This window comes from Drosophila melanogaster, chromosome 2L (genome assembly GCF_000001215.4).
Source record: "Drosophila melanogaster chromosome 2L".
NCBI classification, from domain to species: Eukaryota; Metazoa; Arthropoda; class Insecta; order Diptera; family Drosophilidae; genus Drosophila; species Drosophila melanogaster.
In genome coordinates this window covers 19,674,262-19,691,388 of record NT_033779.5, presented here as the reverse complement: position 1 = coordinate 19,691,388, position 17,127 = coordinate 19,674,262, and the positions used below count along the sequence as shown (strand labels likewise).

General features: G+C 41.2%; 2 protein-coding genes across 8 annotated transcripts in view, besides 1 other annotated feature; both read right to left on the bottom strand.

Moving 5' to 3' along the window:
• Lar (Leukocyte-antigen-related-like) overlaps positions 1 to 17,127 on the bottom strand; it is a 145,447-nt gene that overhangs the window by 40,681 nt on the left and 87,639 nt on the right. For all 7 annotated transcript variants that reach the window (NM_001273668.1, NM_001273667.1, NM_165313.4 and 4 more), the window contains one exon: positions 192 to 371. In NM_001273668.1, the coding sequence (NP_001260597.1) occupies positions 192 to 371 (180 nt within the window). The remainder of the gene's footprint in view (positions 1 to 191; positions 372 to 17,127) is intronic.
• The window catches only part of CG46244 (uncharacterized protein), a 124,993-nt gene that overhangs the window by 40,173 nt on the left and 67,693 nt on the right, over positions 1 to 17,127 (bottom strand). Inside the window, exon 5 of the mRNA NM_001316402.1 lies at positions 192 to 371. The gene's annotated coding sequence lies outside the window, so the exon portion shown is untranslated. The remainder of the gene's footprint in view (positions 1 to 191; positions 372 to 17,127) is intronic.
• Positions 3,258 to 3,309: a mobile genetic element.

The window sequence follows — 17,127 nt, the reverse complement described above, 5'->3', positions numbered from 1 at the left end:
AAATACTTGTTTAGAATTTCAATAATTAAAATGGGTTAAGGAGTAATGTTGTTGATTTAAGCTTAAATACACTGTTTTCATTAACAGAAAAAAGTGTTTAATAACTAAGTACTTATTACTTATACTATCAGTGGGTTAATGAATTACAATATCATCGCTTTATTAAAGCAAACTGACTTAATTGTACTTACCATCCTTGAGAGAGTAGCGCGGATTGCTCATATCAACCTTTGTCTGATTCTTAATCCAGTAAATGTTTGGCGTCGGATTGCCGATGGCTTTGCATGTCATGAGGACCGTGTGACCCACTTCAATGACGCGAGTTCCCGGACCCTGGGTTATAACCGGAAAGCCTGCGGGTGTTTTATCGCCTGCAACGAGGAGAAAGTCGCGGGTAACAAAGGGTTAAAAATTATTATGTTGCGAAATGTGAAAAACAAAACAAAAGTAGAGAGCGCAAAAAGCAGTGTGCTCATATGGCAGTTTTAAGAAGGAGCGGGATCTACGAGGGAACTGCGAGGGCACAGTACGCCTAGGAGTTTTGGACAAACAATATGGCGTGGCACACTAACACACACAAACACACACAAACACACTCTCTCGCACACACACACTCTTATGCGAACAAAGTATTGTTTTACACGACTCTTTTATACATACGGAAGTTGCCGTTTTCTGCCATTTTTTCTTTTTTTTGTGTATGAAAGCTGGGCTGCGTCGTCAGTTGCTTTTGTTGGCTGCTTTCTACGCCATTTTGTAAGTCAAACAATGGGATTCCCGCACTCACACACCCGCACACACGCAGCATGCACACAAGTATTTGTGTGTGAGGTCAGCATTTACCCCAACTCCGGGTGACATTTCCTTTGTTGCAACGCTTGCCAGCTTTAAGGGAATTTCAGTTGTGGACGCTTCTCCCTCGCCCGCTTCTCCTCCGCTTCCCGAAATCCCCACTTCCATATCATTTTATTTCGTTTTATTTTTCCGCTTTCTGCGACCAGCTTAAAGAAAACTCTCGCGGTGGCTGTCAAGTGGCCCCGGCTGCGACTGTCATCTGCGCGCCCAACTGCATCTTTCAAATGAACAAAGCTCATTTACATTTTCCAATTAAATCCGTCGGCGGCCATGGCAATTGGCAAAAAACGGAGCGGGAAAAGGGAGGGGCCGGGATGTGGACGTGAATGTGGATGTGGATGTGGATGCGGATGCAGATGCAGATGAGGACCAAGCGGATGCGGATGATTCCAGCTGCCACTGACGCCGCCAGCAGCTGCAGTTGCATTCCATCTGCCGACTGTTGCTGGAGGATTTGCTACACAAGGCGAGGAGTGCTACAAGTTCGGGATCCCTAACTAACACTATTCGAATCCTGCTAACTCAAATCCTTAAGTTATTCACTTAAAATTAACCAGCTAATCTTAAATAGGTTATAGTACATCTTTCAATATTCCAAAAATACCTTTGTCCCATCTTTAAACATCAGTGTTCAAATGTCATATCTTAATCCTTTTTGAAGTTAGGGTATATGGCGGTTGTTGTGGTCTTATTGACTTTTCTAAGCCAGCTTTTTGGCATTTACTGAAACATTTAACAGCGACAAAATCCACAATAAACGGGCACCGAGAAGTTAGTTGCAGTCGCTTGTTTTTGCCCTGGCCTTTCCTCTGTTAACTGCTGCATCGCTTTCGTCCTGCCAGCCCCCGAATATCCTGCCAAAAATGTCTTGCCTTGCACTTAGTTGTTGTGTAGTGTGTTTTTCGCCTTCTGCAGGACAAAGTCGGATGCAGGATGCGATGCTTTCGTCTGTGTGTTCGTTTGTGGTGTGTTTTCAGCGTGAAATTAAAATTTTAACACAGAGGATACAAAAAATGCGGTTGCCTGTGAATATGTATATGCTTTGCACAAAAGGCATAAAAACTCCAGTAGCAAAAAGAATAAACAACGCAGCATTGATGTTGACATTTGACGTTGCCGTCATCATCATCATCATCGCACACATCCACAACTGCACATCCACACATTGTGTCCCAATGTCCTGCAGTCCCGAATGTCCTTCCTCGCAGCCCGCTTCTGCCCTTTCAGCCCTTTCAGTCCCCCCCCCTCGATTCCATATTGTCGGTTGCCATTTTCAGTCATTTTCACATCACCCTGCCGTTTGTGTGCCGCCGTTTGTTTCGTTGCTTTATTTATTATTGCAGTGTCACTTCCTCGCAAATGCATAACGAAACAAACATGCTGCAGCCGAAAACGAAAAAATAAAAGGGCAAATGAAACACAACAAAACTGGGCCGAAATTAACAAATAAAACTTTTACATTTGTATTAAACAATGTAGAAAAGTGCATTCTATTCGAATAACGCATGTGCAGGAGTGCAAACAGCGGCAAAACTCTGACTAAGCGTATAACAATGAACAAATATCAAAGCACTACGGATAGAGTTCCTCTGTTCAAATGGTTTCGTTTTTCGAATTGCCAAGGGAGGAACCCTAAGCTTTTCAGTTTGGACAAATATTAAAAAGCCAATCAGACTCGAAAAATGGCGAAAAGCTACAGTTGCCCCCCCCCCTTTAAAGTGGCCAAAAACAACAATAGCCAAAGGGCTCAATTCGCATTTGAAATTTGTAGTTTCGTCAATTTTTTGAAAAAAAAATCATTGAAAATATGTGGTAAAGTGGATAAAAAGGCTTAGTTAAATAAGCAATCTAGTGGAGATAAGAAATGATAAATTTAATTTAGGGACTGAAAAGTAGAAGCGCTTTAAAAGTTATTCAAATAACTTTAAAGAAACTTTGTAATTGATTAGCGCCCCAAACGCAATCCCAATAAATGGATACTCCTGCCTTCGACAGGCCATAGTGCCAATTTATGGGACTTTCCATCCGTAGCAAAGCACTTTCGCATCCTTTCATTGTGTGACCAAACTTGCACAGCCCGTTGTTCTCGAAACTGATGACAAGTGCCGCCCAAAAATCCACAACAACAGTTCACACTTAACAATGAAACTGGACGATGTTGTGCGCCATGTGTGAGCGGAAATTTTGTGAAAATTTGGCTGGATGGAAAAGCTGGCCAACACTTAATTTACAGCATTATAGAGGTCCGACGGGAGAGAAGAGGTGTAGGCAGCCTATCCTCACAAAAAAAAAAAAAAAAAAAAAAATAATGTAGAACGCATGGATGGTTAGGAATAGTATGGTATGTGCGGGGCGACAGTGCGTGACCAAAAACTGATGATGGCAGAAACGGACTTATAAACAAGAGAGAAGGCTATACTCGAGTTTCTCGACTATAAGATACCCATTGCTCAGAATGTCAGAAGTCGTGGAAGTTTCACACTAACTGACTTTATTTGCTTATGTTCTTTCTACGAACATTTACTTTAAATAACTTTTAAATTTAAAGAGTAACAACGCACTATTCAGTCACTAGAAACTGCCTAATCCTTAAATTCTAGACTTACGGTTTCCAAAATCACGACTGCCATACGGACAGTCAAACGGACAGATGGCATCGATCCTTATCAGGAATACAGATACTCTATGGGTTGGAGTTCCATGAAATCTAACATACCCCTATATTCTACGAGTAGCGGGTATAACAAGTCAAAAGCAGCAGTGGCACCCACCATCCTGTCGAATTCCTCTGACACTTTCATGCATTTCAATTAAACTGTCGCTCGAGTGCGAAAATGTACAAGGCTAAATGTTTGAATAATGTCGAAGTTGGGGATCAAGAACAAAAGCTGACTAGACGACAGCAACACCATTACCATTACCACCACCAACACCATCACCATCGCCATTTGCTCTGTTGATCTCGGCGACAGGTTTTTAATGAATTAGCCGAAAAGAAAAAAACGGGGGATTAAGAAAGGACCTCCTGCCCGCCACGGGGTCCTTTTTCAAATACATATGGCGACTGTATGGAAGTGTGTATCTTGAAAACGATAAACATCATTAGCCGGCACAAAAGGGCTTTATTTGCATCTCGTCTGCTTTTAGGTGCCACTGACCCGTCGCCAGGATGAATGAAATCCGGCGAGACTGGGAATCTCAGGTTTTGCCTTATCGAGTCCAATTCAAAAGGCGCATTTTCACGCCATGGTTTTTTTTTTTTTTTTGTATATACCCGACATCAAAATGTTTCTTTTTTTCGTCTTTTGTCTCTGGTCAAAGAGACGGAAAATATGTTGTGTTCACAAGAAACTCTGAACGCTGGATGAATGTCACTCGAAAAGGGTGTTTGTGGACACGGCAAACATTTCCGAGCGAAATGCTTAAAGCAAACTCGCCATTTTGGCTTTAAAGTCACCGCAGGTTTCACAAAAGAGCGATACAGTCGGCTACTGGCCACAAAGCATAAATTTGCATATTTTAATTATTCATGCATTTTTAAGATTGATAAGAAATGTTGTGGCCAACCGACGTTGCGTTCGTCGTCGTCTGTCCAAGGATTTCTAGGGGTCTCTATGCTCCCGGCTAGTTAAAATATCATTTTTCATTGGCCAGCAGCAGCAAAAGCATCAGAACCGGAAAATTTGTACCGAACATTTTTCGTTGTGGACGACACAAAGTGTGAACTGACATGACAAAAGAGTTAAAAGTATGATTAAATTGTAGGAAAATAAACTTCGTTTATGGTTAAGAAATATTTAGACTTTCCTTCGAAAGTCTCCAGTTTGCCACATAAACTGATGAAATGTTCAACATAGAAGAAAATATTGTTTTAAAAAATATTTTTGAATAATCATAGCTTGTGCTTTGAATTGAAATCGCAAAATAGATATATGTAGCAACCGGTTTAGGACAACAATAATTTTAAAAAGTCATTGAAAAGCCATAACATAAATTGAAAATTAAAACTGGTCACTGAGAGACTGAATATCCGTCCTTTGGAGAACATAATTATTTATAATACGCACGCAAATAAATTCAGTGAACAAGAAGAGACAAAAGCTAAATCAAGCAATCCAAAGCAAATCAAACTTGGTGTCAACTTATTTCGGATTATTCCCGGCAAACTTTTCTCCTTGCGAGCGAAGTAGCCAAGCAATTGAAAACAAATCAAAACCGAGGGAGAAACGGTGGCAGCCACAATTGACAATCTTGGGATATATATATTTATAGGCCGGCATAGGGATACCCGGACTAAACCGGAAAGTTCCTCACCGAGGACGACTGAGCAAACAGTTGCGGGTTTCTAAGCAAAGTTTCCCAGCTATAGTTAGGGCAAAATCCCAAACAAAACATTCTCGAAAATTGAGTGTTTATTGTGTTAAGTAGACGACACACTCTCCACAGAACCACCAAAGGAGGACACATCCACATCCAGAGCCCCAAGGAGCCAGGGGGGAATGGGAAGTGAAAAGTGTGCGACAGGACGAGCCAAAGCTGAAGAGCCTCTGGCAGAGTAAATAACCGTTTTTTAGTGGCAGGCCGGAATGGAAAAAAAAGGAAAAAGACAACTGGCTAAAGATGTTAGACAATGCCAACAATAAAGCCGCAAGTGCCGGCGGCTTTAGAAAAAGGAAGAAAAAAACAAAAAAAATTGGGGACTAGAACCCAGAGCACGAAGACGAAGTTTCATGCCCAAGACGTCGGCAAATTTGTGGCCAGTCAACACTTCCTGTTCCCGGAATCGCATGTGGATTGTCCGGGTGTGTGGCTATAAGTGACATCAAGGAGACCCATTGATCAGCGTAATGAAGAGGCCGACGTTTCCCTAATTGCTGTCGCCAGCCAGTAGGCCCACTACTGCCCATGAAGGCTCAGATGCAGTCACGCCCCAGATGATGATGGTGATGCGGATGAGCTCTTGGCTCTCGAGGCTCGGCGTATCCGAGGCTTCGAGGGTCCTTAAGCTGGCAGCCATGATGGCAGTTAATAGATAATAGCACCGGTCGAAGGACCCTCCCAAGGAGTTGATTTGAGTGGAGTTCAGTTGACGAACTGCTGGCTGACAGCAATCAAATGAGTTGAAGTTCCTTATATAGGCAGCTCCATAAATGCACTCACTACTTTGGACTTCCGTAGAAATATATAAATTGAAATATATACATTTGAAGAAATTTGGCCTTTAGAAAGCTGCACTTTAAACCTAACCCTAAAATGTTTGCTGATTACGGATCTATGGGAATAATATGCATATATGTATGAAAAACGTAAAAAGCTTGCAACCATTTGTCGATTCCTGCCCTCGAGTGTGTCCGCTCAGATGTGGATGTGGCTGGAAAAAGGATGCGAAATGTCCTCCTCGTCTGACAAACTGACGGACTTGGATGGCTTGTCTGTTTGTCTAACTGTCAGTTCCGTCTGATGGCTGCATGTGTATCCACTGACAGACGACATGCACAGCGTACATCTTATTAAGTTTGCATTACGATGTTGCACTCCGATGTTGCTAGGTGCTTGTGTCCTTGCAGTCCTTCGGCTCTGGCCGAATCGACTCAACTCCTAAGACGACTGACACTGAGGCAAAAACACAGATAAAACTTAAAGTGAAAGGATTTCTTGCAGTAAGACACGTAAGAGCTATTTAAAGGATATTAAATGCTTCTTGCATGTGTCCCTAAAAAATGTTATAACTTATAAAAGAGTATTCTAAGTTTTAGTTGAGTAATCCAGAGTAGTTTCTCTCAGTGCACAATGATGAGATAGTGAGCTGGACAGAGGAGTGCATTGAAGTGTGCCGGAGTTTCAATTTCTCTGTCCAGGCCATGACTGTCGAAGTCTATTTTAACATACGTCCGCCGTCCCTTTCGTTTCGAATGCTACTCTCTCTTTCTCTCGCTCCGCATTTCGCAATTTAATTTAATTTTTCCCGTTGTAGACGTTTGATAATGCAGCCCCGCCTGCCGAGCAGTTACTATTACTACTCCTGCTGCCACTGCTGCCTTTCAGCAGCTTCTGCCACTGCCACTGGTCTACTTCGCAGTTATGGGCTGGCTGGCGCATTTTATAAATTTTTAAACTTATGGCTCATTTTTATGCATTTCCACAGAATGCGCAGTGAGACTGCAAGGGAAAATAAACGAAAAGAAAATGAGCAAAGGAGCAAAGGACGATGGAGAGAGAATGCCCGGAAGGTATGCGGACTCAGCCGATTTTCAGTTTCAGTTTGCAACCCATCTCCGCATGACCTCCTCCTGCTCCTGCAGCTCCTCTCACTTGTCTACCCCCGGGCATTTCTAATGCGTTTTAATGCTATAATAAATCATTGGGAATCCATTTGTATTGTCAACACAAGTTGACAACCGAAACGAACGCAGAGGACGCGTTTGGCTTGCATGCGTGTTGACCATTAAACGCCAACTGGTATGCAATAAAAAGCGAGAATCAAGAAAAGCTGTTATATTTAGACAGCGAGACACATAAACACCTCACCATATGGAATTCCTCGATAGTCCCTGCTGATGATTCGTCAGTTAAAGCAGGCAAGTTTTAATGAGATTGCAAAAGGAATGGGTTCGCATTGGCAGTGGTAAAGAATGTTCAGGCTGAAAGGATGTCGTAAAAAGAGGAATACAAATGCCAAATGCCATGCTGTTTCTTTTATATTTCGAGTGCAATCTCCTCGATTTACTGCTGATTTAATGCCATTCAATGCTGAACTATTTATTCACCATTGACCCACATGCCGTCATAGATCACTCGCCGTTTTAGCCTGGCAAACACCAAGAGAAACGGCGCTAGCAGGCAGCACAAACAAATAGGAACAAAGGGGACGGCGAAATTAATAAATAAATTAATAAATTACAAATAATTTATCACAATCCGCACACACGCGCGCCGCTATTTCCTATTCCCAGGCAGCCACCTTCTGTCTAAATAAGTCTATTAGAGGAATGAAAATAAATTGCGTGCTTTCAGGCGCCTGCCAGGACGAAACATCGAATGCCGCCGACAACATGCCAACTTGGACAGACACTCACACACACGCGCACACACACACACACACTGGCACAAAGAGCAGCAGGAAAAACAAAAGCCAAATTCAATTATAAATGCGTGTAGCAGGAATTGTCTATAAGTCCCTATATGTGGTATATATAGTATAGTATATATAGACAGACGCTGTGGAATGGTTTCGGTTTGACTCTGGCTGTGCGCTTGTGTACTAAGTGTAAGTGATTAATTTTTGACAGGCACATTTGTTGTTGCGGTATTGAAAACAATCAATGCCCAATCTACGACACGGCTTCCCAAAGGATCCCCTACCGACATCGGCAATTAGAGAACTTGAGCAAAAATGCCTGGCAAACCTCAAGTGGATTGCTCGAGATTGCGTTTATTGAGATTGAGAACACAGCCAGCATGTATGGTAAATAAATATTATGCATACCATTCCTAATTGACTACAAATCGAGGCCAACCAAGACAGCTATTGCATATAATGTGGGTTTGGGGGTCGGCTTGCAGTGCATTTAATTGTTGGGTAAAAATAAATTATTGAGCAAATACATGATACTTAACGTGTATGCGGTTTCGGAAAGGAATAAAATATGCAGAGTAATATAAATATAACAACCAAGAATGCAGAAAAAGCTTGTCAATCCTTTCTCTTAATACTTAAAACTACTAGTTACTAATTAAAGCCGTTACTAAGCTGATGAACTTCCAAAGGAAGTGGAGCAAGACATCACAAAAGCGCCACCTAGTGGTGGTTACATGAACTGCCTATAACTTTTTAATGAATATTCCGATTTGATGCAGAATGGATACAATATAAGGAAAAATCGTGATAATGTGCTCGGGGATATCAAGACGTGCTTATCTCTGAGTATACGCCCAAAATGGAACGGCCTTTAGCCTTCAACCTTTGGTGCCTTTATCTCATTTAGTGGCCATTGCTCAAATATTTACATGCTGCCTGTTTTTACGACTATCTGCTTAGCCACATCCATGCACCACCGCCCCCGACCCAATTGGCAAATGTGCGTTTTGGGTAAAATTATAACATAAACCACCTGGATGCCCCAACCGATTCTGAATGCTCCGCGTGCAGGTGGTAAATATAAAAATCAAGCGAAAAACCAAAACCAAAGCTGAAAGCCGCCAGAAACCCAGCGAGGCTCTGGCCATAATGCAAATTTATGATCAGAATTCAATTATGTGCTTATTGAAACGCAGCTGCTGCCAAATGTTGCTGGCGTAGGGAATTGTAGGCCATTGTGGGCCAGCGAGGGGACCAAGGATGGCCGGCCATTCACGCATCCGGCCAGCAGTTAATACTGCCCAGTTTAACGGCTGAAGCCAAAAGACTATGATTTACGCACACCCAAACAGATACGACCGTCGAATGTGCATGTCCGTGTGGCACAACAAACGAACACACACACACAACGTGGCAATTGTGGCTTAAAGTGCGTGGCACAGCACTTTATGAGCAACGGGCGCCGCACAGAGGCGTCATTAAATCAGTTAACAAATAAATACCAAACCAAAGAAATCGCGGCGGCTAAAAGGGCCAGCACATTAATGGCTTCAAATTAGGCCGACAGGGATGCGTCAATTGGCATGGGAAATAATCGTAATTTTAATACCTTTATAAAGAAATATATGATAAACATATAGCGAAAACTATATACATCTCTAGCAACAAAATTAGTTATTATATTATATAACTAATTATATTATATTCTTTATTGGTTTCTTTTTAATAAAGTCCTGCTGGAAAAATCTCAATTAAATTTCGCCGCTCTGCTGGAAGCCTAGTAAATATTTCCACTGTTAAATAGTTGCTCGCTTTCAACGTTTACCCTATTGATATGTATTATTTTAATTTACTTTAAAAATGTAGCTTTTCCAGCTATTATTCTTTTATTTTGTACTTTTTTTTTTAGCTCGATCTCGATGCTGCTTTTTCAGCTTGCACTGTCTGGGCGTTCATGTATAAATAATTTGAAATTAATTACATGTAACAGACTACTGGTCCGTCCGCCTGTCTGCTTTATGCGAGTTTGTTGTTAAACCATCACAAAATAATGGAGAGAGAATAAAAAACAAACAAAAATTAAAATAAGTACGAGAAAGGCATCCGTTTCGTTGTTTTCAAAGGTGGTCGTCGGTCAATTGGCAGTTGGGTGTGAGCAGTGGGTTATAAAATATATATAAAGTATATGGGAAAACAAGATGTGCGACGACTGCTGCACGGATTTATGGTACGCAATTAACAATGCCGGCCATTAAGCGCAACTACAACTACAACTACAACTATAACAACTACGCATACAAGGAGAGCTACATTTACAGGCCACAAATACAATTGCACGTCCGCGTGTGAGCGCGTTCAACATTTTATAGCATACTTTTATGGGGCAACAAACAGACGTTTATTCGCATTCACACACAGCACGCTCTCGGTGGTACAGCCGCTGGCAGCTTAAATGTTTTTTGAATTTAAACTTATAATTAAAAAACTTTTCTTCTCTGTGCCGGGCCCCCGACATTGTTAGCCCTTTAATTGGCTCTTTGTTACAGTAGTTTTCCGCTTTCCGCCATCGCCATCGCCCCTCCATTCCATCCATTTCATAGTTGCCACCAAATGCCATTTCAATTCATTGGCATTTTTTGTTTTTTGGGCCCGCTCTCCGACTTAAATCTTTCATATGTAAATGGAATGTTGAACATTGAAATGGACTTGCATTAAGTTGCATAATTACATTTCGCAATAAACGCTGGACACCGCACCGCACCGCAGCACACATATAATTGAGTGCCGTTCGCCTTGCCATTTGGATGTGGCACTCTGGCTGGGGCATCCGGGGCACATACAATATATTATTTATTGCAAATATGCCCATAAAAAGCACAATGTAGTTCGTTTCGAGTGGGCGGGGGGGCATCGGAATGGCGTCTGAGGTAAAAGTAATGGCAACTACCTTTTGCACTTTGACATATGACAACAGCTGCGCTGCTGTAAGCTGTGCATAGTGCCCCTGCTGACATGGTGCATAAAAAATGATTACAACGCACAAAAGTCGGGGAATGCAGTGAAATGTTTGCACTTTTATCCCGTGATAATGCCCAGTCCTGGGATTCTGCACTGTCTGCGCTGCAGTAAAATCAGTGATAGAAACGGCGAAATAACCCTTCTCTATTTGTTTCCAACTTTATGCGCATTTCCCATTTGCTTTAATTAACCGCTCGTACTTTAATGAAGACAGTAATGCCATAACAATAATAACTGGAATAATGCGCAGGAAAATCGGAGCCACGACACGGCACACAGAAAACCAGAGAGAGCGTCGCATATGGCGCATAAAAATGCCGGAAATGCCGTACAAAAACTAATAACCAAACGGAAATGCAAAAATGCAAACCAGCATACGTACGTCGTACGTATTTAAACAAGACAACACGAAAATAAAGAATACAGAATGCTGAATGCAGAATGCAGAACGACAGTCATAAAAACCTTCGCCGTGCTGGGGAATAAACAAAATTGAACCAAAATTGTGGGTCTGCAACTGAATCTGGCACTATGGCGAAGGTAGCGAGCATAAACCAAAGGACATTAAATGTTCAACTGACAGCGAAAAAAACTGAAATTTAATTAATTTCATACGCCAGTCAAATATTTTCAGTGTCCAATGCATCTGCATCCCCGTCGATTTCCAGCTTTTTGCAACTTAACCTGGCTCCTCATTTAATATATATATTCCAAATATTTTTTTTCAAACCAGCAAACGTATTCTCGTATTTTCACTCCGATTGCGTTACAATTTTTGTTTGACATCTATTAACATTTTTCTTGTTGCCCAAGCCCTTCGTTTCTTTTTATCCATTTAGTTTGCTTGTTTTTTATGGCCAGACATTTACATAATTAAATTTATAAACATTATTGGTGGCATGCTTTTAGCTTTATTAATTTTGCGCCGTTTTCGGATGCATATGTCAGGGGAAATGACTGTGGACACACATCGCGATACTCCTCGAACCCCAAGAGCCCGTGATTTGGGGTAATGGAGTCCACTTCCTGTTTGCCAGCCACCAACATATGCCAGCCAAATATGTCTATATGCATACAAACATACATGCATATGGTATATATGTTATATATGTCCTTCGGTTTGTTTATTAATTACATAGGTCTGCTGGTCGAAGGACCCCCTTTGGAGGTACGCACATGTGCAGCTCATTTAATCAATTTACCTTTAGTTGCTGATGGGTGGAATGGCCGTAAAGGCAAATTAATTACCAATAATACAACTTGATATTGTCATTGGTATGACTAAAACTATATAAAATTCATATAGCAGTTGAAGATAGGCAAAATCCAAGACATGTAGCTAACGCCTTTAAAGCTGGAGTTTACAAGTAAATATTTTAAAAATATATGTATATAATAACAAAATACTCAGTATACGGAAGTTCATTATTATACATGTGCATATTTAAACCACCTTAAATATTGTATGTGCCCCGTCGAAGCTTATTAATTATTTATTCTTATTTCCATATATATTTCTATATAAATGTTTTAACAGATTGATTAAATGAACACTTGAGACTGCTCTGTGATTATATGAAAACAAATAACTATTGAGTTATTTCAGAACCCATTATTTTATTCATTCATATGAAATGCGTGTCAAGGACAAATACGAATTTATTGACAATTTAAAAATCAAATAATGCGTTGGCATGACTGTGACAGTCAGCCAATGAACAAAAGCACACAATTCAATCATGTTTGATATTGAATAATGGCAAGAATGGTCAAGGGAAGGGAATGGCCAGCATTTAATTAAAAATGCCCGCGAAAAGGATAAATAAGAAAACAGCGGGGGGTTCTCTTATTAATTAGTTCGCAATTAGAGCAAAAGGACTCTATTCACTGCTGCAAAAAGCAGAAGCACTCGTGCATGTGGGCGTGTCCGAATGACAGAGCCAGAATCCTTTAGCAAATGGAGATGGGATGGGCTGAAATGAGATGAGATAAACTTGAGCTCGAGTTCCTCGAGTTGCCGTCATCATTGTCATTATCATTATCATCAAACAACAAGTGCATTCTTAATTGCTTTCGCTGGAGCCGGAGTTGATGCACAAGTTTTTTAGTTGTCGTTCGGACTTATTATTTGCCCATAAAGCAAATGCGTAAAACTCGCCAAAGAAAGTTATAATTATGCTGATTGCGGCGGCAGAGTGGCGATGACGTTGCTGTTTGTACAACAGGATATCTCTTTAGCTGGCCATTGGGATTTTAGGCCAGAATCAAATACGTCTACATATACATATATATATATATATATCTATATCGGTAAGCCGCATTTCCACTTCTGCCATAGATATGCAAATGTAATTAGTTGCATGCCAGGACATGGACACGGATGCAGCCACGGACAGCAAGGATACGGACAGCAGCCAACTGTAAAACGCCACACTCCGCTCTCGACGCTCGGCGCCTTGTAAAATGTTAGCGTACCGAAACAATTTATAGCGAAAATAGAATTAAAACCACAAAAGCAAAACATGCCAACAAAGAGACGAACAAAAAAAGGCGAAAAATATAAAGGATTCGCAGTGGAGAAAGGAAACGGAGAAAGGGACCTGAGCGATATAAAATATACAAGCAGCCAGCCAAAAGGCAGGACCCACTGCGAAAAAATGCAAAATGGGTGGCAGCGTGGGGCGGTAAGAAAGAGCAGTCGGCTAAACCAAGATTTATATGCGGAAAAAGTCTACGGTCTCCTCACTGGAGTCCCGGAATACCTCTTAGGCGTGGCAACAAAATGAATTAATATCGAAATGTATTGGAAAGTATCCACGGAAATACTCAATTGCATCATGGGTCAGTTAAGTGTAATTATAGTATGTAAATGTTTACAGCAATTCAAAGAAGATACTTTTAAAGTGTCAATTACCAACTCATTTTAATATTTATTAATACAAATGAACTATTGTGCAACACGTAATGAGAAGTATTCAACCTCTACATTTGTTTATAAAAAGAACACCAGAAAAAAGAACTCCAGTTTTTGGTAGTATGAAGACATTTAATCAGCCAACTCGACATTCTCACGTTTTCATACATGCATACCTGTGGCTACAGGGTATGCTCGCAAGAGGCAACAAAATCAAGATGGAGCAGGCCGGAGCCGAGGAGCCAGCCAGGTGGGGAGATCGTGGGGAGGGGGAGGAGCGTTGGCCAACAAAAAATGTGCATAGATTTGGCCACAATGCCTGGAACGCGGCAGGAACTCTACCGAGCGAGAACAACGAAAAAGGACGATGCATATAAATTTGTAATTCTTGATGCAACCGCGCCGTTTATTAATTTAAAATTCAATTTCAAAGTGGTCAAGTCTTCGTCATGCAATAAAACGTGGTCCCTGGTGACCATCCTCATCCGAAGTCCTTTTCCCATCCCGAAGTCCTTTTGTGTCCTTGTCTTTTGTGAGCGGCAGTGGGTGGAATCAATGGCACTCGTATTAATGCTCCGGCAATTAGTGCGATCAAGTCTAATTGTTTTTCCCAAGTCCATTTCAAAACCAATGGAGACGGAATAACTAATGTGCTGGACGTTTGTTGGTTGAGGAAATGTGCAGCTGTCACGTCTGCAATCTTAAAGCTCCCAGGTGAGAGTTCCTTTAAAATGTTTTTGGTTTCGGTTCCCAAAAGCCACAAATGAATTTGTTATATTCCACGTAATTTACTTACAGTTTGGTAAAATTCAGAAAAGGTTTTAAAAGTATCAAAATACCTTCCATAGAAACATATACCTATGCATTGTCATACAAAACAGAAAGCTTCTTCTAGTTTTCATTAGGATATTAGGAAGATATTTTATACATTTTCATTAAAATCTATAACTATTTAAGTAAGAAAGAAAACAATGATATTAGGTTTCAGGAATTAAGCCAGACAATTTGTTAAGTGGAGCACTTTCTTTTAGGGATTACACAATAAAAGTTCCGAAAGAACACCAACACAGCATACGTACATAGAACAAGGAAAAGTGGGGGAAAACTGAACAAAACGAAGGAAAATGCTATGCAGAACATTAAACACAACTGACAGCTCGAACATACGTCACGTTGCGCTGTCGTAAAGTTTCTGTTGCCGTTTCAGCCACAATTTGTGGAGGACGATCCCAGACAGCAAGACGGCAAGACGGCGACACACATGGCCAACAACATCGATGACTTCGGGCCATTTTTAATGGAAACTCATTTTTGAGGTTAATTGTAAGCAAGGATGGCTGTTGCCTGCTGGGGTTTTTTTTTTTTTTATTATTATTATTTTGGCTGCGATCCGTGTGTTTCAGTCCACTATCCAAAGGCAAATGCCGCACATACGCGAAGGAGTGGCGGACTCCAACTGGCTCAAGGCTAGCATAAAATGCATTGTGTGCGGAAAATTATGAGCGAGCACACTGACCTGGTGGGGCAAGTTGGTGTTGAAGGTGCCCCAACTCTGGTGGCACCACCAACAGACGCGCTTAATGTTCTGCATTCTATAATGAGCGGAAGGATTTCTGAACGCCCTTTTCCAAACAGGATACACTATATAGAACGAGTATTTCACGAGAAAACAACCAGCTTAGTAAGACATCTTAGTAAAGCAATAAACAGTCTTTGCATTTCATTTTGCGTGGCTAGCTTTGGTAAAATCGATTTTGGCAAGGGCTTGCTAAGAACAGCGCAGTACTTTATTGTATAGAACTAACAACTGAAAATGGCCAAGCTTTCGGCCATTAAAGACATAATTAAGGTCATCGAAGCCAGATTGTGAGTACCTACCTACACTTGGTAAGCACAAAACTTAAAGTCTGCACATTTTTTGATTGCATTTTCATGTGTAAGCCTCATTTCCATGACCCAAAAGAAAATCCTCTTTGGGCCACAATTCACACACACATTTGCGCTGCTGACTCGACTTTTTGGCCAACCAGAACATCATCATTTGCCAGCTGAGCAGCCGAATTCCGCTGCGAATTTCCGTTTGCTGATGTTTACCCTTAACCAAAATGCTTTAATTAGACGCCGGCACCTCGGAATTCAAGTTCAGAAGCCCCAGCTTTTACTTCTGCGAAAGGAGGAGAGGCAAGTGCTTAACATTTTTGGCTGCCATGGCATAAATGGCTTAATCGCCGCCTTCAAGCGACACAAGAAGAAATTCCATTTGCAATTACTTTAATTACGCCTGGGCAGATTTATTGGTTTGGGGCGCCCGAAAGTATGCAGTATTATGATACTACAAAATTGTTGCCACATATTTCAAGTCGTTCTCGCTCTCCGGTGACAATGACACACACACAGATGTTGTTCGCGCACGCTCTGCATACTCGGAAAATGTTATTTATAAAAATGACAGACACTTCTATTTCGCCTCGGTCCCTTATATACCATATAAACATATATTTATATATATATATATACTTCTAGGAATTTTTTTATTTTTTTGTTACTTGGCGGGCACAGAAAACAATGTGAAAAATGGTAATGTGTGCGCGGCATCACGTTCCACAGCTCCAAAGTCCGTGAGCCTGTGAGTCGTCCTTTCGCACATACCACACTAGATTAAATTATAATCGAGCGACGAATGGGGCCCGAACTTGGCCAGATTTGTGCAATTGAGTGTGTAAGTGTTGGCATTGCCAGAATAGCTCTACTCCGTCGCCTTGTTTTTAATGAAATGTCAGTCACTCGCCAGGACAATTTTTCATCGCAGGACAACAGCGCCAGGAGCAGCGGCGGCGGCAGCAACTGATTAACTTTTAACAACCGCTTTGCATTAAAAAAAAAAGAAAGAATAAAATATAAGGAAAACACTTTTGTGCCTTGCCGTTTTGATCGGCCATCGTAAATCATACGAGTCAAAATAGAAACCCTTTTTTTTTTTTGACTCCGCTGCAAGTTTGACATTTTGTGTTAGTTTATGTGATATTTCATATGTGATAAGCCAGTGACATTTAGATGGGTCTCTCGCCCTTTGGAAACGCGCTCAACTATTTTCCACGACCCTTGCTACGTTTTTCTCCCACAAACCCGTTGGTCAGTGTCAAAGGGCATTTTACGCCTTTTTGCATGGCTCATTGGGCATTTTGTTGTTGTTGGTTGGGTTGGAGAAGGCGGAAAAGGTCGGGAAAACGGTTGAGCTAAGCTAAAATTATTTGAGCGGCAA